The sequence below is a fragment of the Bos taurus genome, chromosome 29 (genome assembly GCF_002263795.3).
Source record: "Bos taurus isolate L1 Dominette 01449 registration number 42190680 breed Hereford chromosome 29, ARS-UCD2.0, whole genome shotgun sequence".
NCBI lineage: Eukaryota > Metazoa > Chordata > Mammalia > Artiodactyla > Bovidae > Bos > Bos taurus.
The window spans coordinates 19,043,621-19,071,561 of record NC_037356.1 but is presented as its reverse complement, the minus strand read 5'-3'; the positions used below and the strand labels follow the sequence as shown (position 1 = coordinate 19,071,561).

The 27,941-nt window shown below is 37.5% G+C and overlaps 1 protein-coding gene across 2 annotated transcripts in view; it reads right to left on the bottom strand.

The window, feature by feature from the left end:
- LOC524642 (glycerophosphodiester phosphodiesterase domain-containing protein 4) overlaps positions 1-27,941 on the bottom strand; it is a 128,233-nt gene that overhangs the window by 22,860 nt on the left and 77,432 nt on the right. For both annotated transcript variants that reach the window (XM_024987578.2, XM_059883241.1), the window contains 2 exons: positions 19,412-19,633; positions 18,238-18,392 (listed from right to left, as the gene is read on the bottom strand). In XM_024987578.2, coding sequence (XP_024843346.1) covers positions 18,238-18,392; positions 19,412-19,633 — 377 coding nt within the window. The remainder of the gene's footprint in view (positions 1-18,237; positions 18,393-19,411; positions 19,634-27,941) is intronic.

The window sequence follows — 27,941 nt, the reverse complement described above, 5'->3', positions numbered from 1 at the left end:
AAACATGTCAAAATGATCATTGTTAAAGGTGCAAAATTAAATCAATGAAATAAAAGGTTTTTTTTTCAACAAATGGTACTAGAGCAATTGTATAGGCAAAGGCAAAACAAACAAACAAACAAAAAACTTTGACCCACACCACATAATTCATATAAAAATTGACTAAAGATGGATCACAGAGTTAAGTACACAATGTAAAACCATAAAACTTTTGGGAAAAAAAAAACAGAAATCTTTGAGATCTAAGAGTTAGACAAAGAGCTCTTAGACTTGACATTAAAAGCATGACTCAAACCATCCATAAAAGAGAAAATTGAAAAGGTAAGCCTAATCAAAATGTTAAAACTTTTGCTTTGTGGAAGACTGTTAAGGAGATGGTACACTCCTGAAACAGATTGGGACAAAATATTTGCAAACCAAATATCCAACAAAGAACTATACTCACACAAAGACCTCTCAAAATTTAACAATAAAAAATCAAGCAGTTCAGTTAAAAATGGTATGATAAGACATTTCTCTGAAGAGGATAGACCATGGCAACTTAGCACATGAGAAGATGTTCAATATCATTACTCACCAGGGAATGAAAATTAAAACCACAATGAGATACCACTACACACATAACAGAATGACTACATTTAAAAATAAATCACAATGCCCTAAACTAGCAAGGATGGAGAACCTCTGGATCATCATACATTGCTGGTGGGAACATAAAATGGTATAGGCCCTCTGAACATGTTTGGCAGTTTCTCATAAACTATATAAAACTTATAAAGTTCCTTATAAAACTTGTCAAACTATCATACCCAAGGAATTGCATTCTTGGGCATTTATCCCACAGAGGTAACAACTTATATTCACAGCAGGCAATTCTGGGAAGATGGCAGAAAAAGAAACACCAGGAACTTGCCCCCATCTAAACAATAATTGCACTGGCAAAATCTACCAAATGTAACTGGTTTGGCTCTATGGAGTTTATTGAAGTCTTGCAACTTCCAGGGAAGTTTTATAAGTTATGGTTAACTTTGGTCAATTTCAGTAATTAGCACAGTCTCAATTATCCACTCTGCATTCTCAGCCCTATCACAGGCAGCTGTGCCCATGTTCCTGGAGCAGCCTGCACACAGCTTACGGAAGCCAAGATGGGCCAAAAGGTAACTATCTTCCAATTATTGGAGATCTGTGCTCTGATGAAACATTTCAATCTAGGTGTATCTAGGGTACTCTAAGATGAACTCAAAGAGATCTGCCCTATGGCATATTATAATCAAACTTTCAAAAGCCAAAGGCAAAGAAAAGACTCTTGAAATCACCTTGTTACATACAAGGATCCTCAATAACATCCTGAGCAGATTTCTCATCAGAAATTTTGGAAGACAGAAGGTAGTGGATCCACATAGTCTAAGTGTTAAAAGAAAAACCTGTCAACCAAGATGCTTATATCCAGCAAAGCCTGTCTTTTAAAAATAAGGAGTGTTATAGGAAAAAACAAATCTGACTCCATATTAGATCTGTTTATTCTAATATGCAAGTTAAATTGCATGCTCTATTGCTCTGGTGACAAGGTAAGAATGTTGCCTATGACCTGATATATATATAGCACAGTTCATTTTCAAGGCTATGACTTATTCAAGTGTAACACTTTTCCATTTACATGGAGATTGTGGAACACAGAATAGCACTTATCTTGTTGGAGGTCTTCAGGAACATTGTGATGTGACCTACATGGACAGGTGCAACAACAAAGGATACCAAGAAGTTCCAACAACCAACCACATCTTCTCTCCTTTTAGAACATAAAAAGACCAAATTCTAACTTGGATAAGATGGTGCTTTGGGATGCTCATTCACCATATTCTCAGTCTGCTGGCTTTCCAAATAAAATTGCTACTCCTTGACCCAGCAACTATCATGTAGCAAGCAGTATGAGCTTGGATTTAGGTAACAAATTTTGGTGAATTTATAGAGGGTCCCTGCTGCTCATGGCCAGCTATCCCCAACTTAGAAATTATTGGATAAGGCCCTAGCAATTGGTGGGACCACATATGATGAAGATCTTCCTATAAAATTCCCCCAAAGTGGCCCCAGCTATCACAGCACTTGGCAGTTGGAATAAGCACTTGGTATCTGGAAGTCAACACGTAAGTCATTGCTGTGTATAAACCAAAAACTTTATTCCTCTCTGTTTGGGGCTTTTCTTCTCAGGAATAAGTCCATTTTTTAAATTTGAGTAGGGTACCCTGTTGGAGAGAGGAAACAGTTGCTGATTTTTATCCAATTTTTGAACTGGTTTATCTGTTTCTTTGAATGAAAGCATCTATATGTGCCATTTGTTTGTTTGTCTTATATTTCTGTCTTTAAAACCACTATTGCTAAAGAAAGTCCTCTGGGGAGTGGTCTGATTACAGCTACAAACCCATGACTAAGAAAAAAAGAATATTCTATTGTAACAATGTGTGCTCACAGTACCTGTCTGGAACTCCAATGGGATTTATCTGGTTATCTTGAGACCCTGTGTACCACGTACTGCCACATTTGCTTGTTAATTGCATCATCTGTGGTCTCCTGTGTCATTGAAATCAAAGTCATTCAGTTTTATCCAACTCTTTGCAACACCATGAACTGTAGCCCACCACGCTCCTGTGTCCATGGAATTCTCCAGGCAAGAATGCTGGAGTGGGTTGCCTTTCACTTCTCCAGCCTGTGTCACTGGTATATGTAAAACCCCAGGACTAAACTTAAGGGTTTATTTAGAATTCTCTGTTTGTCTTTGAGTTTTTGTTTCACTTTGTTTTGGAACCATTTCTTCACTTACAGTCAAATCAGTCTGTGATATTTAAAACTTTTACTGATGTCAAATGGAAGAAAGGAACACACACACACACACACACACACACACAAATTGTCTGTTTGTGTCTGAGAGTGGGACATTCCCATGGAGAAGAGAAAATTCCCACTTTGTTCTTAAAACTGAAAGTCTCAGCCCAGAATTCAGCTGATAGGTTTATGCCAAAGCAAAATGGTTAAAAGAAGATCAATTGCTATTTTTTATTTTATAGTAAAACACTCAAAAAGACTATACAACTCTGCAATTAGAGCTATTCTCTAAAGACTATGGAGAAGAATGATGAAATGCCCTATGTGCAAATATTTGTGCTATTACATCAGGGAAAATTAAAGAAGAAAGGGAACTAGAGTGAGGATATGTTGTTTAAAACCTTCACCGCTGCCTGAGCCACCTGTGCCAGCCACTCTGGCTGCTATGTGAATATATCTGTCTTATTATTTCATTACTTTCCTATACAACCAGAGCCAGTTCCCAACGCTGGGCAGGAAATGTTCGAATTGGCTCCCACATCTTATAGGGATCAATTAGAAAATCCTGTATTAGGTCCCGGAGCACAGAGACCTAGTCTGGTATTACCATCTTAGACCTGTTAGGACAGCAAGTTTGGACCAGGAGCCACTCCCTGCTCAAGCCAATTTCCCCTTTGCATTATCCTGTGAGGGCCTAAATGCAAACAGCCAGCAGGCTGGTTTTAATAAATTATTTTTAATTCAGTAAAAAACAAACAAAGACTCCTTTGAATTTTTTCAATGAATTTATCAAGCCCACGGCAGGTCCTGGGGTCTCTAAAAGTGCTAGAAATGTAAAATATGAGAAAACTGCAGACATGAGATGATGCATTTGGAATGAACCCTTCTCAGTTGGTAGATGCTGCTTTTAAAGTATTCAACAACAGGAAACAATAACAGAAATAAGAAGATGCAAACAGAATGCCACTTTTCTGGCAGCAGCATTTGATTCCCAGAAGACAAGTAACCTGAATAGAGGTAAGCCACCACTGAGGGAAGAACAATACACTTACTGTAAGGAGGAAGGACAGTGCAAAAAATGATTGCCCTGGGCTAAAGCGCTAAAAACAAAACAAAGAAATATAAGAACCTTTCATGTGGCAGATTCATTTTGATATTTGGCAAAACTAATACAATTTTGTAAAGTTTAAAAATAAAAAAAATAATAAAATAAAAAAACAAAACAACAAAAAAAAAGAACCTTTCATGTGGCAGAAAGAGATGATGATGAATGAAGAGGCTCAGATTCTCTCTTGGACTTGAGGCACCCAATTACAATTTCCCCACAGGAGCCCAAGGTAAAACCGACAGTGGGGAATGATCTGATTGACTTTCTGATGGACAAGGGTGCAACATACTTTATGGTAAACACCAGGGTGGCACAGAAAGCATCTCGATCCATCTCAGTCACAAAAGTCTCTAAAAAAGTACAAAATCATTCCTTCTTTACAAACTCCAGAATGCCAACTAAGGGACCTCATCCTGAAACACAGCTTCTTATATATGTCAGAGTAACCAATCCTTTTGAGTTGAGATTTCCTTTGTATATGAAATGCTCAAATAACTTTTTTGCCAGAACAGCTTGAGGTCAGAATCCTACCAGAACATGCTTTAAGATTATAGATGGCATTCATGAAATGCCCCCTCCAAAAAAGAGACAGAGCTCTTTACCCCACCCACAAGGAAATCATGATCTGAACTGCATGGACACCTGAAAGAACAGAGGATTCATACACCAAGAAGTTTGCACCAACCAACCACAACCCCTCCACTTGTAGTGTAAATGAAGTCTAATTTCTAAGTTGGTGAGATGTTTCTGTGAGATACTAGACATCTTCTCAGTCTGCCAGTTTTCTGAACAAAGTTATTAATACTTGCCCCAACAAACCATCTCAATTTACTGGCTTGTTGTGGACCGAGAAGTATGAGCTTGGACTCAGTAAGAGGTGGAAATTTAGACATTCCCAAATGAAAGCTGAGGGAATTCATGGCCACTAGACTGACCCTGTAAGAAAAATTCAAGGGATTCTGCCAAGGTAAAATAAAGTCATTAGATAGTAAATCAATGCTGTATGGTAACATAAGGATTTCAGTAAAAGTAAATACATGGGCAAACTTAAAATCTAGCATTACTGTAAAAATGGCCTGTAAATATGACTTAAATATGTCTTTATTTTTCACATAATTTAAGACTGAAACACTTAAAGGGAAAAAAACAATCATTAGTCTAAAAGCTAGTGTTTTTGTAACTCTGGTTATCACTCCATATGTTGTTTTCAATATCATTTGAGAAACTACTACATTTAGAAGTATTATTATTTATATTTAGGGGCACACAATGAAAAAAGATGAAGTTTTCTGACATCAACAAGCAAAATGGGTAGGACTGGACCTGTGAAGGAGAAGAGCTATTGCATATCATTGAATTTTAGATGGTATAAATTCAATCACAGTATCATAATGTTACATAGTAACTGCAATTCCCATGGAAAACATAGGAAGATTAGGTATGGAAATTGCCAACATCTGCTGGATAATGGAAAAAGCAAGAGAGTTCCAAAAAAACATCTATTTCTGCTTTATTGACTATGCCAAAGCCTTTGACTATGTGGATCACAATAAACTGTGGAAAATTCTGAAAGAGATGGGAATACCAGACCACCTGACCTGCCTCTGAGAAATCTGTATACAGGTCAGGAAGCAACAGTTAGAACTGGACATGGAACAACAGACTGGCTCCAAATAGGAAAAGGAGTACGTCAAGGCTGTATATTGTCACCCTGCTTATTTAACTTATATAAAGAGTACATCATGAGAAACGCTGGACTGGAAGAAACACAAGCTGGAATCAAGATTGCCTGGAGAAATATCAATAACCTCAGATATGCAGATGACACCACCCTTATGGCAGAAAGTGAAGAGGAACTAAAGAGCCTCTTGATGAAAGTGAAAGAGGAGAGTGAAAAAGTTGGCTTAAAGCTCAACATTCAGAAAACAAAGATCATGGCATCTGGTCCCATCACTTCATGGGAAATAGATGGGAAAACAGTGGAAACAGTGTCAGACTTTATTTTTGGGGGGCTCCAAAATGACTGCAGATGGTGACTGCAGCCATGAAATTAAAAGACGCTTACTCCTTGGAAGGAAAGTTATGACCAACCTAGACAGCATATTCAAAAGCAGAGACATTACTTTGCCAACAAAGGTCTGTCTAGTCAAGGCTATGGTTTTTCCTGTGGTCATGTATGGATGTGACAGTTGGATTGTAAAGAAGGCTGAGCGCCGAAGAATTGATGCTTTGGAACTGTGGTGTTGGAAAAGACTCTGGACAGTCCCTTGGACTGCAAGGAGATCCAGCCAGTCCATTCTGAAGGAGATCAGCCCTGGGATTTCTTTGGAAGGAATGATGCTAAAGCTGAAGCTCCAGTACTTTGGCCACCTTATGCGAAGAGTTGACTCACTGGAAAAGACTCTGATTCTGGGAGGGATTGGGGACAGGAGGAGAAGGGGACGACAGAGGATGAGATGGCTGGATGGCATCACCGACTCAATGGACATGAGTTTGAGTGAACTCCGGGAGTTGGTGATGGACAGGGAGGCCTGGCATGTTGCGATTCATGGGGTCGCAAAGAGTCGGACATGACTGAGCGACTGAACTGAACTGAACTGAATATATAAAAAAAGACTGAGGGCTTTCCTGGTGGCTCAGAGGGTAAAGCGTCTGCCTGCAATGCTGGAGACCCAGGTTTGATCCCTGAGTCAGGAAGATCCCCTGGGGAAGAAAATGGAAACTCACTCCAGTACTCTTGCCTGGAAAATCCCATACCAGGAGGAACCTGGTAGTCTACAGTCCATGGAGTTGCAAAGAGTCAGACATGACTGAGCAACTTCATTTTCTTATATAAAAAATGAAATGAGAAAAGGATTTAAATATTTCACTACAAAAATAACTAAACACAAAAGAAAACAGTGAGGCAGGAAATAGGGGGTAAAAGATTATAAAGTATATAAAAATAACAAACAGATGACAGAAAGAAAATAAATATTTACAGACATGACAGAAGTAACATGACAACAGCCCCTCTTATCAGTAATTACTTTAAATGGAAATGGATTAAACTCTCCAATCAAACAGAGATTGGCAGAATGCATAAAACCACATTTCATGGTGTTTACAAGAGATTCAATTTTAGATCTGCTGTACAACAAAGTGAATCAACTACTGGCATACATATATTTCCTCTCTCTTAGACCTTCCTCTTACCCCACACACCCACCCATCTAGGTCATCACTGAGCATACACATGAGCTCCCTGTTCTATGCAGCAGGTTCCCACTACCTATTTTTTCCATGGTAGTATATATATATATATATGTCAATCCTAACCTTCCAGTTCATCCCACCCTCGCATTCCCATCTTTTCCCCCGCTTAGTGTCCACATGTCTGTTTTCTATGTCTGCATCTCTATTCCTGCCTTGTAAATAGGTTCATCTCTGCCTTTTTTCTGGATTCCATATATATGCATTGATATGTGATATTTGTTTTTCTCTTTCTGACTTATTTCACTCTGTATGACAGACTCTAGGACCATCCACATATCTACAAACAACCCAATTTTGTACCTTTTTATGGCTGAGTAATGTTACATTGTACAGATTTACCATTTTTTCTTTTTTTGTATTTTTTGAACATTAATAAAAGTTTCAATACAGCAAGAAAACATAATAATTATAAACATTTATGTACATAATACAGACAAGCAAAATTTATAAAGCAAACACTGACAGAATTGAAACTGTATTATAATAGTTGGAGATTTTAATACCCCACTCTTATTAACAGACAGAACAACCAGACAGAATATAAATAGGGAAACAGAGGACTCAATCAATACAAGAAACTAACTGTACCTAACAGACATATGCAAAATGCTCCGCCCAACAATAGGATGCACAAACTTCTCAAGTACACATGGGACATTTTCAGGACAGACCAGATATTTGGCCACAAAATCTCAATAGGCTTTAAAAGATAGGTAACAGGACAAAGTTAGAAGTCAATAACAAAACAAAAATGAAAATTTACATATTTGTGGAACTTAATACACTTTCAAGCAACCAGTGGATCAAAAAAGTAATCACTAGGCAAACTATAAAATATTTGGATATGTGATTAAAATAAAAACAAAATCCTTGGGATGTAGCAAAAGTAGTGCATGGGGGGAAATGTATATCTAAATGTGAACATTTAAAAAAAAAAAGAAAGATCTCAAATCAACAACCTAACTTTAAAACTTAAGAAAATGGAAAAAGCAAAAGGAATAAAATAATAAAGATCAAAACAGAAATAAACAAAATGAAGAACAGAAAATCAACAGAGAAAAATCAGTGAAACCCAAGGTAATTCTCTGAATATATCAACAAAACTGATAAGCTTTTAACATGATATACAAACATGAAAAAGAGAAAAGACTCAAATTACTGAAGTCAGAAATTAAAGTGGGAAAATTACCACCAATTTAACAGAAATATGAGGGTTATAAGACAGTACTATAAGGAATCATATCCCAACAAACTAGATAAACTCAATGAAATGGACAAATTCCTAGAAACATAAAACCTACCAAGACTGAATCAGAAAAGAAATCAGTAAAGAATAAGAAAACGCAAATAGACCTACAATGGGTAAGAAATTGAATCATTAACCAAAACTCTCCAAACAAAGAAAATTCCTGAACCCAATAACTACACTGGTGAATTTCATCAAACATTCCAAGAATAACAAATACCAAACCATTAGGATGGCTACATCAAAAAAACAGAAATTAATAAGGATGTGTTAACATGGAAAACTTGGAACATTTGTGTCTTGTTTTTATAGCCACTGTGGAAAACAGTATGGTGTTTACTCAAAAAATTAAAAAAATAATGCATACAATCCAGCAATTCTACCTTCTGGTAAATACCTGAAAGAATTGAAAGCAGGGTCTTGAAGGGCTATTCATATACCCATGTCCAAGCTGCGTCATTCACAAGAGCTAAGATGTTCAAGCAACCCAAATGTCCATCAGCTAATGAATGGATGAGAAAACTGTGGTACATACATATAATAGACTATTCAGTTCAGTTCAGTTCAGTCGCTCAGTCATGTCCGACTCTTTGCGACCCCATGAATCGCAGCACGCCAGGCCTCCCTGTCCATCACCAACTCCCGGAGTTCACTCAGACTCACGTCCATCGAGTCAGAGATGCCATCCAGCCATCTCATCCTCTGTTGTCCCCTTCTCCTCCTGCCCCGAATCCCTCCCAGCATCAGAGTCTTTTCCAATGAGTCAACTCTTCGCATGAGGTGGCCAAAGTACTGGAGTTTCAGCTTTAGCATCATTCCCTCCAAAGAAATCCCAGGGCTGATCTCCTTCAGAATGGACTGGTTGGATCTCCTTGCAGTCTAAGGGACTCTCAACAGTCTTCTCCAATACCACAGTTCAAAAGCATCAATTCTTCGGCGCTCAGCCTTCTTCACAGTCCAACTGTCACATCCATACATGACCACAGGAAAAACCATAGCCTTGACTAGACAGACCTTTGTTGGCAAAGTAATGTCTCTGCTTTTGAATATGCTATCTAGGTTGGTCATAACTTTTCTTCCAAGGAGTAAGCATCTTTTAATTTCATGGCTGCAGTCACCATCTGCAGTGATTTTGGAGCCCAAAAAAATAAAGTCTGATACTGTTTCCACTGTTTCCCCATAATAGACTATTATTCAGCCTTAAAAAGGAATGAAATTCTGTAATGAATGAATTCAACATGGATGAACCTTGAGAACTTCATCCTAAGTGAAATAAGTTAGTCTTAGATAAATGTGTGATTCCACTTACATGAATCAAAATCACAAACAGAAACACTGATGAGGGATTGATGAAAGTTCATTGTTTAATGAGAATTTGAGTTTACAAGATGAAAAGTGTTAGGTAGGTAGATGGTGGTGATTGTTGTATAACACAGTGAATGTACATTAAAACCACAGCATTTTATATTAAAAATCATTGCAAAAGTAAGTTTTGTATGTATTTTAACACAATGAAGACACTTTTTAAAGAATGGGGAATCTGAGTGAGTTATAGACTCTTAGTTAAAAAAATCATGTTCTTGTGAAAACCTATACTCAAATGTTCATAACCTTTATCTATAATAAATAGAAACAATCAGGTATCTTTCAGTTGATGAATAATTATAGAAATAGTACATTCATACAATGGAACACTATCCATCAATGAAACTGAAAAAACTGTAGATGCATGCAACAATCTGGATGAATGTCAAAGGGAATTATACTGAGTGGAAAAAAGGCCAATCACAACAGGCTGCATACTGTGTGATTCTTCTATATAACTTTCTTAAAATGACAGGATTATAGAAGTGCAGAAGAGATTAGTCATTGAGAGACGTTAGGATTTGAGGTGAGTAGATGCAGATGGAAGGAAGGGGAGTGTGGTTATCAAAGGGCAACAAAAGTAGTAATACTTCTGGTGATTCCAGTTGAGGTTCGATGTATGAGACAGAGTGCTCAGGGCTGGTGCACTGGGATGACCCTGAGGGACGGGATGGGGAAGGAGGTGGGAGAGGGGTTCAGGATGGGGAACACATGTTCACCCGTGGCTGATTCATGTCAAGGTATGGCAAAAACCACTACAATATTGTAAAGTAATTAGCCTCCAATTAAAATAAATAAAACACATACACACATTTGTAAAAAAAAAAAAGAAAAACTGGAGCTGGAAATTAAGAGCTTTGAATCCAAGGCTAAGGAGATTGAACTCTTTCCTATAGGCATCGGGGGAATCCTCAGGGTGTTTGAGTGAAACACAGACATTTACATGTTTAGAAGCAACTTCCTGTAGCACTGTGGCTAATAAGGAGGCCAGGCTAGTGGTATCTTAAGAATCTTTCTTCACCTCTCCAAAATACTAGAAATGATCATTCATGGGGTATGTTTACTGAGCTTATGCAAAACTGAAGGTATTCCTAGCAACTTTTCCCTACCTTACCTCCACATCTTTAAAATTCAGTAAGTCAGTATTATCTTAGGTCTTGAGATGTTAATGACTTTGAATAATTGTCAACAGTTGCAATTATAATGACTGATACTTTATCATTTCTCATAATGAGCAATGCTAATTAAATTGATTGTGCTAGGGAAAAAGTAATACTTCTGATGATTAAACCAGTCTATCTTGGTTATGCTGTTAAGATCAGCAAACATATATATGATAAAACTGCACTGAACTATATATACAAAACACACATAAAATGAATGTAAGTAAAACCTGGAAAATTTGAGTAAGATTGGTGGGTTTTATCAATATCAATAGCTTGGTTTCGATATCATACCATTACAAGTTTTACCAATGGAGTAACACATCATCACATCATCATTTTGTATTATTTCCTACATGTTAACATGCAATCAAGGAGATCCAACCAGTCCATTCTGAAGGAGATCAGCCCTGGGGTTTCTTTGGAAGGAATGATGCTAAAGCTGAAACTCCAGTACTTTGGCCACCTCATGTGAAGAGTTGACTCATTGGAAAAGACTCTGATGCTGGGCGGGATTGAGGGCAGGAGAAGAAGGGGACAACAGAGGATGAGATGGCTGGATGGCATCACTGACTCGATGGACGAGAGTCCAGCGACTGAACTGAACATGCAATCATTTCAAAATAAAAAGTTTAAAAAACACTATAGACTATTTTTTTAAATACAATACAAATGTACTCTGGGTTTGGTTTTTCTAGCAGTCACGTATGGATGTGAAAGTTGGACCATACAGAAGGCTAGAGCACCAAAGAATTGACACTTTCGAACTGGTAGTGTTGGAGAAGACTCTTGAGGGTCCCTTGGACTGCAAGGAGATCAAACCAGTCAGTCTTAAAGGAAATCAACCCTGAATATTCATTGTAAGGATTGATGCTGAAGCTGTTACTCCAGCGCTTTGGCCACCTGATATGAAGAGCTGATTCATTATAAAAGACCCTGATGCTGGGAAAGACTGAAGGCAGGAGGAGACGGGAACAACAGAGGACAAGATGGTTGGATGGCATCACCAACTCAATGAACATGAGTTTGAGCAAGCACCAAGAAATGGCGAAGGACAGGGAAGCCTGGCATGTTGCAGTCCATGGAGTCAAAAAGAGTTGGACGTGACTGCGTGACTAAACAATAACAACTCTGGGTTTTATATCAAAAGTATTATAACCAGAAGAGCACAAAGGGCAGAAGGTAGTAAATAGAACTGTGTTGTCCTAAGGCTTTAATAAAAGATGCTTGCTCCTTGGAAGGAAAGTTATGACCAACCTAGATAGCATATTCAAAAGCAGAGACATTACTTTGCCAACAAAGGTCTGTTTAGTCAAGGCTATGGTTTTTCCTGTGGTCGTGTATGGATGTGAGAGTTGGACTATGAAGAAGGCTGAGCACCGAAGAATTGATGCTTTTGAACTGTGGTGTTGGAAAAGACTCTGGACAGTCCCTTGGACTGCAAGGAGATCCAACCAGTCCATCCTAAAGGAGATCAGCCCTGGGATTTCTTTGGAAGGAAAGATGCTAAAGCTGAAACTCCAGTACTTTGGCCACCTCATGCGAAGAGTTGACTCACTAAAAAAGACTCTGATGCTGGGAGGGATTGGGGGCAGGAGTAGAAGGGGACGACAGAGGATGAGATGGCTGGATGGCATCACTGACTCGATGGACGTCAGTCTCAGTGAACTCCGGGAGTTGGTGATGGACAGGGAGGCCTGGCGTGCTGCGATTCATGGGGTCGCAAAGAGTCGGACACGACTGAGCGACTGATCTGATCTGATCTGATTTTATATTATAGAATAATATTAATTTAAAGTAGATTATAATGATAATTATAATCCCTAGAGCAACCACTAAAAAATAATTCAAAAATGTAAAAGCCTATAGCAGAGACAGAAAAGAACACTAAAGAATTAGAAATTAACTAAAAAATTAAAACATAGGAAAGAACAACCAACTCACCAAGAATAGAGAGGATATATAGGAAAAAATGGTCCTAATTATAATATAAACCCAAGTATGCCAGGTAAACTAAATATTAATGGACCAAAGATTCTCATTAAAAAATAGACATTATCCTCATAAATATAAAAGCAAGAACCAATATTCTGTTTATAAAAGATGCACTTTAAACATAAATATGCAAAGCAGTTGAAAGACAAAGGACAAAAAAAACAACACACAAACACTAACTCTAAGAAAATGTAGCAATATTAATAAAAGCAATATTTAGACAAGAATTATAACCAGAGACCATGGATATTTCATAATGAAAGGGTGAATTCACCAAGAAGATCTAATAATTCTACATTTAAATGTATTTTTTAAATGTTTAAAATATAAGAAGCCAACAACCACTATAATAACCATAACAATAAACAGAGCTAAAGTGAGAAATAACACAAATCAGCAACCAGAGTGAGAGATATCAATACCCCTCTCTCCATAATTGACAGACAAGGCATTTGGAGCCCTTAATTCTCTGGTGAGGCAGACTGCTCACAGAAGTAAGAAGGCAGGTGACAATGGTCTAATCTTGTCGATATGATAGCTACTTCTTTTCTAAATAGAATAATATTTACTGTGAGAGAGGCCTTATGCATAGAATATTTTTTAAAAAGGATTTCCTAGTTGAATGTTTATTATATATTTTGTAAGTAATTATAGAATGTGGATTTATGAGGCATGGTTCCCTGGAGAAGGTCACATAAACTACATATCTCTTTGGGAATATTAAATGCAGATGTTCTGTAATGCAAATGCTTCCCTATAAGTGAAACAGCTCTGCAAAAACTCACTTGGAGCTCTTATCTATTACTGTAGGCCATAGAGTATGAATCCAATAAAGGAAAAAGCCTGCAAAGCTGAAATCAATGACTGACCTTTCCTTGCTTTCTCTAAACCTCTTGATTATTGCACCTTTGAAATTAATAATAAAGCTTCATAGTAGGTAAGTTCTATGCTGTGTGGGAGTTTGATCTGCAACAAACAAAGCATTAGAAAAAGAAGGGGAAAATACAGTATAAAATGTTTAAAAAGACTGTCAACCGAATTAAACTGACCAATATTTACAGAATACCACACCCAAGAAATGAACAGAGCTCATCATTTTTAGGTGGACATGGGAAATTCATCAAGACAAATGATTTAGTATGCAAGGAGACCAGTTAAAGTATTGAAGTCATAGAGACTTGTTCTTTGGTCACAATGAATTTGGAGAAGGAAATGGCAACCCACTCCAGTATTCCTGCCTGGAAAATCCCATGGACAGAGGAGCCTGGCGGGCTACAGTCCATGGGTCACAAAGAGTCAGACATGACTGCATGACTAACACACACATACACACACACACACACACACAATGAATTTAAGTCAAAAGCAAATAACACTAAGGATAGATGCATTAATACATTTCTAAAAGGCCAGCAATTCATTTCTAAGTAATCTATGAGTCAAGTGGGAAATAAAACACTTTTTAAATATTTTAAATTGGATGTTGTGGAATGTAAGTAATGCTTGTACGGTAATTTATAGCTTTAAACGTTTATTCTAGAAGAGAAAATTTAGAATCAAACGCCTAATTTTCTACCTAAAGAAACTAATACAAGAAGAGCAAAGTAAACCTAAAGGAAATATAAAAAAAGAAAATAAAGATAACAGCAGTCAATGAAATAGGAAAGAAAATTTGCAACAGAATATAGCTAATGAAGCTAAAATTTGGTTTCTTCAAATGGTTAGTACAATTCATAAACCTCTAGCAAGACTGACCAAAAATGGGAAAATAAAAATGTCTAATACTAAAATGTACTGGACCTACAGGTGACAGCTGAACAACATTCTGAATGTACTAAATTCTACTGAATTGTTACTTTAAATTGGTTAATTTTATGGGAATTTCATCTCAACAAATTAGTTTTCAAAATTAAAAATGTTAAAAACATTTAAAATTCCCACATCAGAAATAAGTCAGAGGACATCTTTGTAGGCATATAGTTTTGGTTAAAACAATGTATTTAAAGCATTCTCAGTCAAAATGGCAAGGTCACAATGTCTTGCACTAGTGGTCTGATCAAAATGAACACAGAGACTGCACTGGAAATGTGATTGGAATAAATATTCTGATTTAAACAGTATATGACTAACAAGGTACAACTGCTGAATTTCTTAAAATTCAGTTTCTTGAGGAGAAGTGCTCGGAACAGTCTGGTTCATGAATAATCATGATCCACCCTGTAGTATGCTGCTGCTGCTAAGTCGCTTCAGTCATGTCCGACTCTGTGCGACCCCATAGAGGGCAGCCCACCAGGCTTCCCCGTCCCTGGGATTCTCCTGGCAAGAATACTGGAGTGGGTTGCCATTTCCTTCTCCAATGCATGAAAGTGAAAAGTGAAAGTGAAGTCGCTCAGTCGTGTCCGACTCCTAGCGACCCCATGGACTGCAGCCTACCAGGCTCCTCTGTCCATGGATTTTCCAGGCAAGAGTACTGGAGTGGGGTGCCATTGCCTTCTCCAACCCTGTAGTATAGTTATATTTAAAAAACCCTTATACTCCTCTACTAGAATATAAGGGTTTCCTTACAAAAAGAATCATATCTTGCTTGTGTTGACTTTTCACTAAAACTAGTTAACTGGTCTATATACATATTACTATTTGGGAAATATCTGCTGAGCTAAATTGCTTTTCTTTTTTGATGTTCAAAAACAAGATTCATTATAGACAATTTTTCAAAACAAGTAACTTCCAAAGAGTCATATTAAACCATGTAAAGTTTAGATAGTGAAATAAGTCACTGAGTCATCAGAAATAGCACTATTCAGTTTCAGTATTTCTACTGCTTATGGGTGCTGACTTCAAGTACCTAGCCTTGAGGTTGGCAAGCTTGCCCTACAGCAGCAACAAACAAGTCACAGGTCTCAAAATCTTTCAATAGTGAGATACAGGTTAGTTTAAATAAGATATGGCTTTTATTTTCAATCTAAGTGTGTTCTCAAATTGGACTAATACTCTATCATTTTGCTGGCTATGCAAGAAGTCACATATAGAAACTTGAGTTTTTTGATGCCATTTTTGTGATATGTCTTTGTGCTGAGGGTACACCATTTCTGACTGCCCGACTGGCATGCCACATGGACAGCTCCTGCTTACCAGTTCCTAAGAGTGAAGATATGCCTGAGTGTTGGGACAGCATTTGCATCTCCTTAAATAATCACAAAATCCTGGGCTGAAGTTGAACATGCACCTGGACACATTCATCTAGCCTATGGTTCTCAATGGGAGCAATAATCATTTTCTCAGATGACATGTGGAAATATCTAGGGCATTTGAGATTGTCACAATGATGCAGTAACATCACTGGATGCTAAATATCCTACAATGTGGAGGAAGAGTCCTGAGCAACACAGAACTGAACACTCTCCAAAGTTAGTAGTGTTTCCTATTGGTCCAACCCACCTTCAACCACAACTAAACAAAAAGAGAAACTTCTCCAAGGACACGCTGCTTCTCAGAACCATTCACAGGAATGAACTAATTAGTCAAGACAGGAATAAGGGGTGAGATCCTTCAGAGAGAAACTCTAGAAAATACCCTGTTTGATTATAAAATTTTTGTTATGGGGATAACACTTTGCAGAAACTTGTCTAAGTCATAAGTGTGGTCATCACTTGTCTGATGGGTAGGCCAGGATTTGAAAACGAGTCTGTGGTCTACCAACCATTTGACACATAATAAAAGCTCAATAAATGGAAGCTATTATAATTAATTTCAACTACTAGTAATCTAAATAATAATTATGAGAAAAAATTTAACTAGAAACATTTCCTATATGAAAATAAGTAAAAGGAGACAGAAATACATATACATATATAATTTTCTAATGTTGAAAAAAAAAATGACATATTTTTTATCAATTCCCCTATGGTCAAAGAGCTAGGAAAAGTAACACAAGTGCATCTAGCAGCCAAGTTCATGGCTTCAAATACAAAAAGGCACCTATGGGAACTCCTACTAACCCCAAGAGATTTTGGATATACATCTATAACCACAGCATTGGTGATATCTACATCTCTTAACTGATGCCTATGTACACATACATCTGTATCTCCAAGGAAGCTGTGTCTTGGAAGCATTTAGAATTATCTGAAAAATTATTTTAAAATCTAATAGAAAGGGTATAGGGATTAACATGAGCAGTGACTAATAACAGTTGAGTTTGAAAAAGTTACCATTTCATTCCCAGGTGCTTTTAATTCAGAAAATCTGTCCCTAATTATATATTTATAAATATGGTATATAAATGATTTTACTTTATTTTCGTACTAGGATGTTTTAAGTTGTTTTTTCCCTTTTATTTATTTTTTTAAATTTATTTATTTTAATTGGAGGCTAATTACTTTACAATATTGTAACGGTTTTTGCCATACATTGAGATGAATCCACCAAGGGTGAACATGCCTTCCTTATTCTGAACCCCACCCACCTCCCTCCCCATCCCATCCCTCAGGGTCATCCCAGTGCACCAGCCCTGTCTCATGCATCGAACCTGGACTGGCAATCTATTTCACATATGATAATATACATGTTTCAATGCTATTCTCTCAAATCATCCCACCCTTGCCTTCTCCCACAGAGTCCAAAAGTCTGTTCTTTACATCGTGTCTCTCTTGCTGTCTCACATATAGGGTCATCATTACCATCTTTCTAATTACATATGTAGGTGTTAATATACTGTATTGGTGTTTTTCTTTCTGACTTACTTCACTCTGTATAATAGGCTCTGGTCTCATCCACCTCATTAGAACTGATTCAAATGCACTTTTTAATAGTTGAGTGATATTCCATTGTGTATATGTACCACAGCTTTCTTATCCATTCATCTGCAAATTTTATGTTTTTTGAAATAATGATTTAATTATGCCCTGGGTTATTCCTATAAGAGATCTAGATATCTGCATCACAAAGCCATTTATAAGGTACTGTAATCTATCTAGTAATGGCAGAGGAAATCATCAATTTTTTGAGCTCTGACTTTCATTGATAACATTATACAAAAAGAAAAAGAGCAACAATGATAAGAGATTGGAGCACAAGGATAAGGGGCTGAAGATTGTCCCAGGAAGAGAGCCTATCATTGATAAATGTTTGTTGGCAGAGGATGGGAGGGGCAGGAGGAGGAAAATAGGGGATTCCAAACAGATAACCACACACAGATACCCTGAGGAGGAACCTAAGTACCTTGGCTGGGATGCAGATTTTGTGCAAGTAAGGCAATACATGCAAAAAAAGGTATGATCAGTTACCTCAATCCATTGTAGTACAACCTCTTATAGTCAACATTTATTCTAGTGATATTTTCATCCGCAAGTTCCTGAAGGGTATAAAATGTGCCCACATGCTGAAAACCAGGAGCTTTGCTCTTGATATACCTTCTCTCAGAACCTGGTAACCAAGCAATCTATAAGGAGAAATAGGATGTCTTTCAGTGGATAAACAGCAGTCTAGACACAAATAGTCCCAGGTAGAATGGGAGGAGACCCATTCCAGCATGGGTACATTTTACAGGGAGCAGAGAGATTCCAGCCTTTGGTCAAAGAGTCAACCTGACTTAATATTGTCTAATGAACTTTTTTACAATTTACTTTAAATTGGAAGATAATTGCTTTAGATTGTTGTGTTGGTTTCTGCCATACAACATTTAATGAACTCCTATAATGAGGCTTTCACCAAGGATGTTCTGGAGCTGAGTTTTCCCAGTTAACATCATGGGACCAAGGGTCCACGGTGATATCATACTAGCCAAAGTGGATGAGGAGCTGGTAGGTGTGGATGAAAAGTCAGACTTATAAACATCTCCTCTGGCTGATGATGCTAAAAATCATCTTTGAGCGGAGTCATATCCTGCTAACAGAGGATGCTATTATGACTCATCTGTAGAAATAGTTCTGTTTGCAAAGATACATACTTGTTTCACTCATAGCATTGTTCCATATTTTGAAATTTTAAGACATTTGGAATGATCAGCTGCCAAAATGCAGCAGTTCTGAGAAACATGATGAACAAATCTCTGCTCAAATAAGAACCAAATGTCCTTTCTATATTACTAATGAAAACCAAATCCTCAAAGCCTTAGTTAGTATTCCATGCCCAGGCCCTTTCTAATTGATGTATGTTGGTGATGGTGAAGGTCACATTGTGTAGTAATCATACACTTTCCCTTTTAACATACTGGTGACATTTCATTTGGTTTGGAACAGTAAACAGCCTCAATGTTTTCCCCAATGATGTAAATTTAACTGGGTCATTCTTAGATTGCCACATGTAGTTGTATAAGCAACCAACTCCCATTTCTATAGACAGCAGAATTATTTAAGGATCCCAGGAAAGATCTACAAGGTAGGCCAGGTTCAAATGCTATGCTCTTGAGACAAGCAATCCACCTCCCAAACTCTATCATAAATACTGAGATATACATACCAGATGTTGCTCAATCTTAGAGTCAAGGATCACTCTTACTACAAGGTGGATATACGATAATCTGGAAGGATGTCTTGAAGGAGGAGCATTAAGATCAAATATCACCAATTTTTTTTCCTTCTGTGCAATTGCCAATAAATCAGTTAGTTTAGCAATCCTCTGATTTCTTGCTCTTTCCTTATCATCCTCTGATAAGGGTTTCATACGAAAAAATGGTTTGACCTAAAAATAAGTATATCAGAGAAAACATTGGCTCCTATCAAAAGCATTTTCCAATTCTCCTGCATTTAGCCCCACACCCAGCCCTACCTCCATGTTGATCCATTACCATTCAACCCACCAGGACTTCTGAAATACTGGTCCTGAGATAATAGTTGCCAAGAAGATAAATTAAATGTAATTTCCATTGGAAGTAATGGTATTTGCAATGATTTATTCCATACCATAGAACCTGTTGTATTTGCACTAAAGGTTCTTCCTATTCTTTTCTAGAGCTCCCTTTTCAAACTTTTTTAAAACTCAAGGTAATACAATTCATTTTTAGTTTCAATGGTCTCCCACATTCTCTCTCACTGTTCTAGTTATGGGCAATGAAAAAAAAAAAAAGAAATACACTTTAGCTTCAGACTGAATTGGATTCACACCCACCTCTATCATACATCTGCCTCCCTTGCCACATTCACCTGTTACAAACCTGTCCTCTACTTGCACAGCTTAGTTCAAATGCTACCTCCTCATGAAGACATCTTGAAATATTTCTGAACTAAAGAGACTTTGATGGCATTAAACTCCAATGACTAATTTTATGCCTCTTTAATTCTGTTCTCTATACTTACTTCTTTGCGTATGTCTTAAACCAAATTCAAATCTTGGCTTCATATGCTTCTTGCTTTCTAACCTTGGTAAAACCATTTATATTCTCAAAGTCTTTATTGTTCAAACTATAAAATGGGAAAGGGGAGGAATAATCTATGTATTTCTTATGATTATTTTGATGATTAAATATAGTAAAATATTTTCTGGGTCTAGGAGAATGTCTGGTACACAGAATACTGTACAATTCACAACAGTCCCCTCACTTTTCTACTTCTACTCAGTGTAACTTTCTCACAGCAGGAACTGTCAGCTTTTTTAAGACACAGCATTTTATCTTACACCTCAGTCCATATGTGTGTGTATATATATATATATATATATATATATATATAGTCTATATTAAACTTAGTAGATGGCTACTTTTACCATTATTTGCCAATTTTAGATCACTTGTTGGTAAAGTTGGTGATAGATGGCTATTTTTCAGAAGGAAGCATTAGCTACCTCACATTTTCTCAAGACTAAAGTATTCTTCCTTTGTCTCAACACAACTTAATCTTCATTCTTATTCTGCTGCTGCTGCTGCTAAGTTGCTTCAGTCATGTCTGACTCTGTGCGACCCCATAGATGGCAGCCCACCAGGCTCCCCCGTCCCTGGGATTCTCCAGGCAAGAACACTGGAGTGGGTTGTCATTTCCTTCTCCAACACATAAAAGTGAAAAGTGAAAGTGAAGTCGCTCAGTCGTGTCCGACTCTAGCGACCCCATGGACTGCAGCCTACCAGGCTCCTCTGTCCATGGGATTTTCTAGGCAAAAGTACTGGAGTGGGGTGCCATTGCCTTCTCCATCATTCTTACTCTACCCTCTGTATTTCTTCTCGTTCCCATAACACCCTAAGAAAGCTGCCCTTTCTCACTTTTTTCTCAAGAAAGAATCATATTTCATAATACCAACAAGGCAGATCATCAGTATTGAATTAAACCATGGTCAATATCTGAGCTGAGTCAATAATTCTTTTCTTAATCCTCATAAATATAGGAATTTGCTTCATAACTCAAGATTTCCTTAGACTCTACCAGTTCTAGACTAAATGATTCACTTAACTGCTAGGCCTTCATGTGGGGAAAACAGTGGAAAAAACTGGACAGGAAAAGTCAAAAACAGATTTAAGTAACTCATTTGTGCTTAATTTCTAAAATGCCCCCAAATGGCAAAGGGAATAGGAAATCCATTATACAAGGATATTCATGAAGCCTTTCCCTTAAGGACAACTTGAACAAAAAAAAAAATTTAAATAGCAAAAACTATCAAGATTAACAGGAGGGTTTAAAACTAGATTCCAGTAGTTTAAAGTAGTAATATGGGTAATCTAATAGCTTAGGTAAATCAGGCCTCACCTTAAAATACTCAGAAAAATACACTGGAATGGGACAAAGCCAATTTAGACTATCTCTAGCCTATGACTGAACATTTTAAAGGCTCTAGTAAGTAACAAGCTAGAAATAAAGACAAATTCTCCACAAAACACCTTGTTTCTGAAGTAAAAAACAGTATTAAATGGTTCTCAGTTCTCTATATCTGTGTGTAGAGAAATTAAAAGTAGAAGGGCTGCTGGATGATCCAACTTATCAATTTGTTAAGGAACAGGACGATTAGAGTTGTGGCCAGTATGGCAGAGTAGAAAAACCCTCCACTCTCCTTCTCCCACGGACACACCAGGACCTCAACCACTGGCAGAACAAGCATCTATGAGATCAACCTAAAGACTTGTGGTGGTACGGTGGATAGAAATCCACCTGCCAATGCAGGAGACATGGGTTCGATCCCTAGTCCAGAGAGCCTCCATATGCCATGGAGCAACTAAGACCGTGTGTCACAGCTACTGGAGCCCACGCTCTAGGGCCCACAAGCCACAGCTAAGGAACCCCTGTGCCACAACTACTGAAGCCTGAGTGCTGCAACTACAGAAGCTTGTGCAGCTAGAGCCTGTGCTCAGCAACAAAGGAAGCCACGACAAGGGGAAGCATGTATATATACCACAATGTAAAGTAGCTCCCACTCACTGCAACTAGAGAAAGCCAGAGCACAACAAGGAGGATCCAGCACAGCCAAAAATAAATACATTAAAAAAAAAAAAAAACTAGCCGAGAACATTTCCACAATTACAGATATAAAAAAGGAATCTAGAGACGTTATACAGTTAAGACCCATATGTCAGGGAGGCAATCCACAAAAGGAAGGATAATCACAACTGCAGAATATTCTCCACAGAATCATGGGGTCTGGGCCCCACATAAGACTTTCCAGTCCAAGGGTCCTCTACTGTCGCTCAACAGAAGAATGGATAAAGATAGGATACATATATACACTGGAATATTACTCGGCTGTAAAAAGGAACAAAATTGGATCATTTGTAGAGATGTGGATGTATCTAGATGGTCACAGAGAGTAAAGTCAGTCAGAAAGAGAAAAACAAATATCATATATGAACATTAGTATATATGTGGAATATAAAAATGGTATAATTATTTTATTTGCAAAACAGAAATAGAGATACAGATACAGAGAACAAATGTTTGAACACCAAGGGGGAAAAGGGGATGTATGGGATGAATTGGAAAGTTGGGATTGACATATACACACTATTGGTACTATGTGTAAAATATATAACTAAGGAGAACCTACTGTATAGCTAAGGGAACCCCATTCAGTGCTCTATGGTGACAAATGGGAAGGAAATCCAAATAAGAGGGAATATATGTATATGTATAGCTGATTAACTTTGCTATACAGTAGAAACAATAGGGTAAAGCAACTATACTCTGATAAAAATTAATTATAAAAACACAAACACATGGAAGCTAAACAATATGCTATTGAACAGTCAATGAGTGATCAACAGGTCAGAAAAACAAAATTTTTAAAGTAGCTGGAGACAAATGGAAACCCCGAGATCCAAAAATCTATTGGATGCAGAAAAGGTAATTCTAAGAGGGATGTCTACAGTGATACAAGTCTACCTCAGGTGAAAAAAGAAAATCTGAAAATATGCACCTAAAGGAAAGTACAAAGTGAAAAAACAAAATCCAGTGTTAGTCAACAAAAGATACAATGAAGATCAAAGCAGAAATATGCAAAATGAAGACTAAAAAAAAAAAAAACAAAACAACTAAAGAATAGATCAATGAGCTAAGAGCTGGTTCTTTGCAAAGATAAACAAAATTCATAAAACTTTAGCCAGAATAATCAAGAAAAGTGATGAAGGGCCCAAATAAATAAAATAAGAAATGAAAGAGGAGCTACAACTGACACCACAGAAATACAAAGGATTGTAAGAAATAACTGCAAATAAACATATGCCAAAAAATGGACAACCTATAAGAAATAGATAAATTCTTAGGAAGGTACAATCTCTCAAGACTGAATATGGAAGAAATAGAAAGCATGAACAAAACAGTTACTAGTAACGAAACTGATAACCTAAAATTCCCAACAACAATACTCCAGCTCCAGCCAGCCAGTTTAACAGGTGGATTATACCTAATTTTTAGACAAAAGTTAACACCTGTCCTTCTCAAGCTATTCTACAGGCTTGAAGTTTCATTTTTATATGGAATCGAAAAACCAAAACATGCAAACATAACAAAATCAAACAGCATCACAGACGTAGAGAATAAACTTGCCAGAGGGAAGGGAGGATGAATAAAATAGGTGAGATTCAAAGGTACAAACTTCCAGTTATAAAATAAAAATAATAAGGAGGTTATAAAGCATAGGGAATATAGTCAATAATATTGTAATAATTTTTATGGTGAGAGGGTAAACAGACTTATTGTGATCATTTTGTAAAGCATAAAAATATCAAATTACTATGTCCTCCATCTGAAGCTAATATAATATTCCAAGTCAACTATACTTCATTTTTTTTTAAAAAGGACAATTATGCAAAATCTTCTCAATGACTCCATTTAGAAGGAAATACTACCACTCAACAGGTAATCCTGAGAAAGTGAAGTGAAGTCACTCAGTTGTGTCCAACTCTTTGCGACCCCATAGACTATAGCCTACCAGGCTCCTCTGTCCATGGGATTTTCCAGGCAATAGTATTGGAGTGGGCTGCCATTTCCTTCTCCAGGGGATATTCCCAACCCAGGGCTCAAATCTGGGTCTCCCGCATTGTAGACAGATGCTTTACAGAGCCATCAGGGAATCCTGAGGAGAACTAGCCAAAAATATAAACAGCAATATCATTTTTTATTGAAACAAGGGCCACTACCTTTACTATTCACCCCACTATGGTAAAAAAATCAGATTGCTTAGTGCTTAAAACCGCTCAAATGGTGGGAATTTTTAACAATATTAAGTCCTTTTCCATGAACCAACCTATAACTTTTACTTTGAGACCACTGTCATAACACCTCTTTGTTCTCTGCAGCCCTTTCCTAAAATTTTTATGCTAGGAATCTTCTTTGCAAAAGAATAGCCAGAATAAAAGCACCACAGAAAAATTAGTATCAGGAGTTACAGAAAATTCTACTGAATATTATTTGGACACTAGTATATTGATTCAAAAAGTAAATAAATGGTCATGGCAGCAGAATTCCTGAGGGGAAAAGAGCAGAAATAATTAGAGTCAAACCTGTAAGAGTTCACATTATCTGTGTTGATAACTTTTGCCTAAAATCTTCCTAGTGATGAATTTAAGGAAGATCTAACCCAACTATAATGCCAGACTTAATACAACAAGGATTAATTATACCTCATATCAGTCCAACCAATATATCTATTTCATTTATTTTTCAAAAAAATTCCCAAACTCAGACAGTTGGAGGATATAAATTTATTCAATTTCTGTGAGCTATTAACCAGTTTTTCCCAAATGTACTCTCTCTGGTTCTATATTTACTTTCTTTGTGTCCTTATCCTAGCTTATGAAGATCATCAACACTGACTGCCCTGATCAGACCAAAATCAACAAAAAAGTTATGTTTCAGGTTTTACTGAAGGGTCATCCTACTGTTTCTTAAGTCTTAAACCAAGATCTTAAGTCTATGCAGTAATCCACAATAAGACTGAATTTATAATTCTATTCACAAATCTTCTAAGGAGAAATTTAGCTCTATAAAACACAAACAGTTCCTTATCAAGGGTTCAGCAAACTTATGTGTCAAGAGACAAGTGTCAAATATTATTTTCCTTTGTGTGAGACACAGCTCTGTCTCAACTACTGAACTATTACAGTGCAGAAACAGCCATAGACAATTCATAAGTGAATAAGCATGGCTGTGTTTCAATAAAAATTTATTTACTGACACTAAAAACTTGAGTTTTATGTGAGCTGTACACATCATGAAACATTATTCTTCTGATTTTTTCCAGTGATTTAAAAATTCAAAGACCATACACAGCCCTCAGGCCATGCAGAACAGACACTGGGCTGAATTTAGACAGTAGGCTGCAGTTTGTCAGCTCCTGATCTAGGCCATGGTATAAGGTTGGGTAAAAACTTAGTAGAAGGCAATGGCACCCCACTCCAGTACTCTTGCCTGGAGAATCCCATAGACTGAGGAGCCTGGTAGGCTGCAGTCCATGGGGTTGCTGAGGGTCAGACACAACTGAGCGACTTCACTTTCACTTTTCACTTTCATGCATTGGAGAAGGAAATGGCAACCCACTCTAGTGTTCTTGCCTGGAGAATCCCAGGGATGGGGGGAGTCTGGTGGGCTGCCGTCTATGGGGTCACACAGAGTCAGACATGACTGAAGTGATTCAGCAGCAGCAGCAGCTTATGGAAAAACCCAAACCAACTTTTGGGCCGATGTTGGCTAAGGAAGAGACATAATGTAATGAGAGATTATTAATCATGAAAAGTTATCAAAAACCAACCAACTAAAGAAAATTAAGATGATTTCTGGGAGCCTCCACCACAGCCTCAGCCACAGGCACTATGGCTTCTGGAGTAACAGTGAATGATGAAGTCACCAAAGTTTTTAATGATGTGAAAGCCTCCCGAAAGTGCACCTTTAAAAAGCAAGATGATTTATGCCAGCTCTAAAGATATCATTAAAAAGAAATTTACATGTATTATTAAACATGAAGTGAAGAAGTTAAGTGAAAGTCGCTCGGTCATGTTTAACTCTTTGTGACCCCATGGACTACACAGTCCATGGGATTCTCCAGGCCAGAATAGTGGAGGGTAGCCTTTCCCTTCTCCAGGGGATCTTCCCAACCCAGGGATCAAACCCAGGTCTCTCACGTTGCAGGCAGATTCTTTACCAGCTGAGCCACAAGGGCAAGTAAATGCACAGTCTTAACCACTGGACTGCCAGAGAAGTCCCAGCAAGATCTTTTCTGATCCACCTCCTAGAATAACGAAAGTAAACACAAAAATAAACAAAAGGGACCTAATTAAACTTAAATGTTTTGCACAGAAAACAAAAGCACAAACAAAATGAAAAGAAAACCCTCTGAAAAAGAAAATATTTACAAATGAAGCAACCAACATGGTATTTATCTCCAAAATATACAAACAGCTCATGCAGTTCCATATCAAAAGAACAAACAACCCAATCAGAAAATGGGTAGCAGATCTAAACAGACACCTCTCCAAAGACATATGGATTGTTGAAAAGCACATGAAAAGATGCTCGACATCACTAATTAATGGAGAAATGCAAACCAAAACTTGAATGAGGTATCACTTCACACTGGTCAGAATGGCCATCATCAAAAAATGCACAAAACAAAAAATGCTGGAGAGCATGTAGAGAAAAGGGCACCCTCCTAGACTGTTGGTGGGAATGTAAACTGGTACAGCCACTATGGACAATGGAATGGAGGTTCCTTAAAAAATGAAAACAGAGCTACCATATGATCCAGCAATCCCACTCCTGGGCATATATATAGGGAAAAATATGGCCTGAAAGGACACACTCACCCCAGTGTTCATTGCAGCTCTGTGTACAATATTCAGCACACAGAAGCAACCTAAATGTCCCCAAACAGGAACGGACAAAGAAGATGTGGTACATATATACAATGGACTCCTACTCAGCTACAAAATAGAACAAAATAATGCCAGGTGCAGCAGCATAGACAGACCCAGAGACTGTCTTACTGGGGGAAGTAAGTCAGACAGAGAAAGATAAATATATGATATTGCTTCACTTCAGTTCAGTTGTCACTCAGTTGTGTCCAACTCTTTGTGACCCCATGAACCACAGCACGCCAGGCCTCCCTGTCCATTACCAACTCCCAGAGTCCACCCAAATCCATGTCCATTGAGTCAATGATGCCATCCAAACATCTCATCCTCTGTCGTCCCCTTCTCCTCCTGCTCTCAATCTTTCTCAGCATCAGGGTCTTTTCAAATGAGACCAGTCTTTGCATCAGGTGGCCAAAGTATTGGAGTTTCAGCTTCAAAATTAGTCCTACCAATAAACACTCAGGACTGATCTCCTTTAGGATGGACTTGTTGGATTTCCTTATATGTGTTAAAAAAAAAAAAAAAAGCCTGAAAATGAATTTATCTACAAAACTGAAGTGGAGTTACATATGTGGAAAATAAACTTATGGTTATGGGCTGGGGTGAATAAATTGGAAGATGGGTTGACACATTTTATTTGCTATTTTACAACTCATTTAATGGCAGAATACATAGTCCTTTCATGTGCATTTATAACAATATAACAGGTCATATTCTGAACCATAAAAT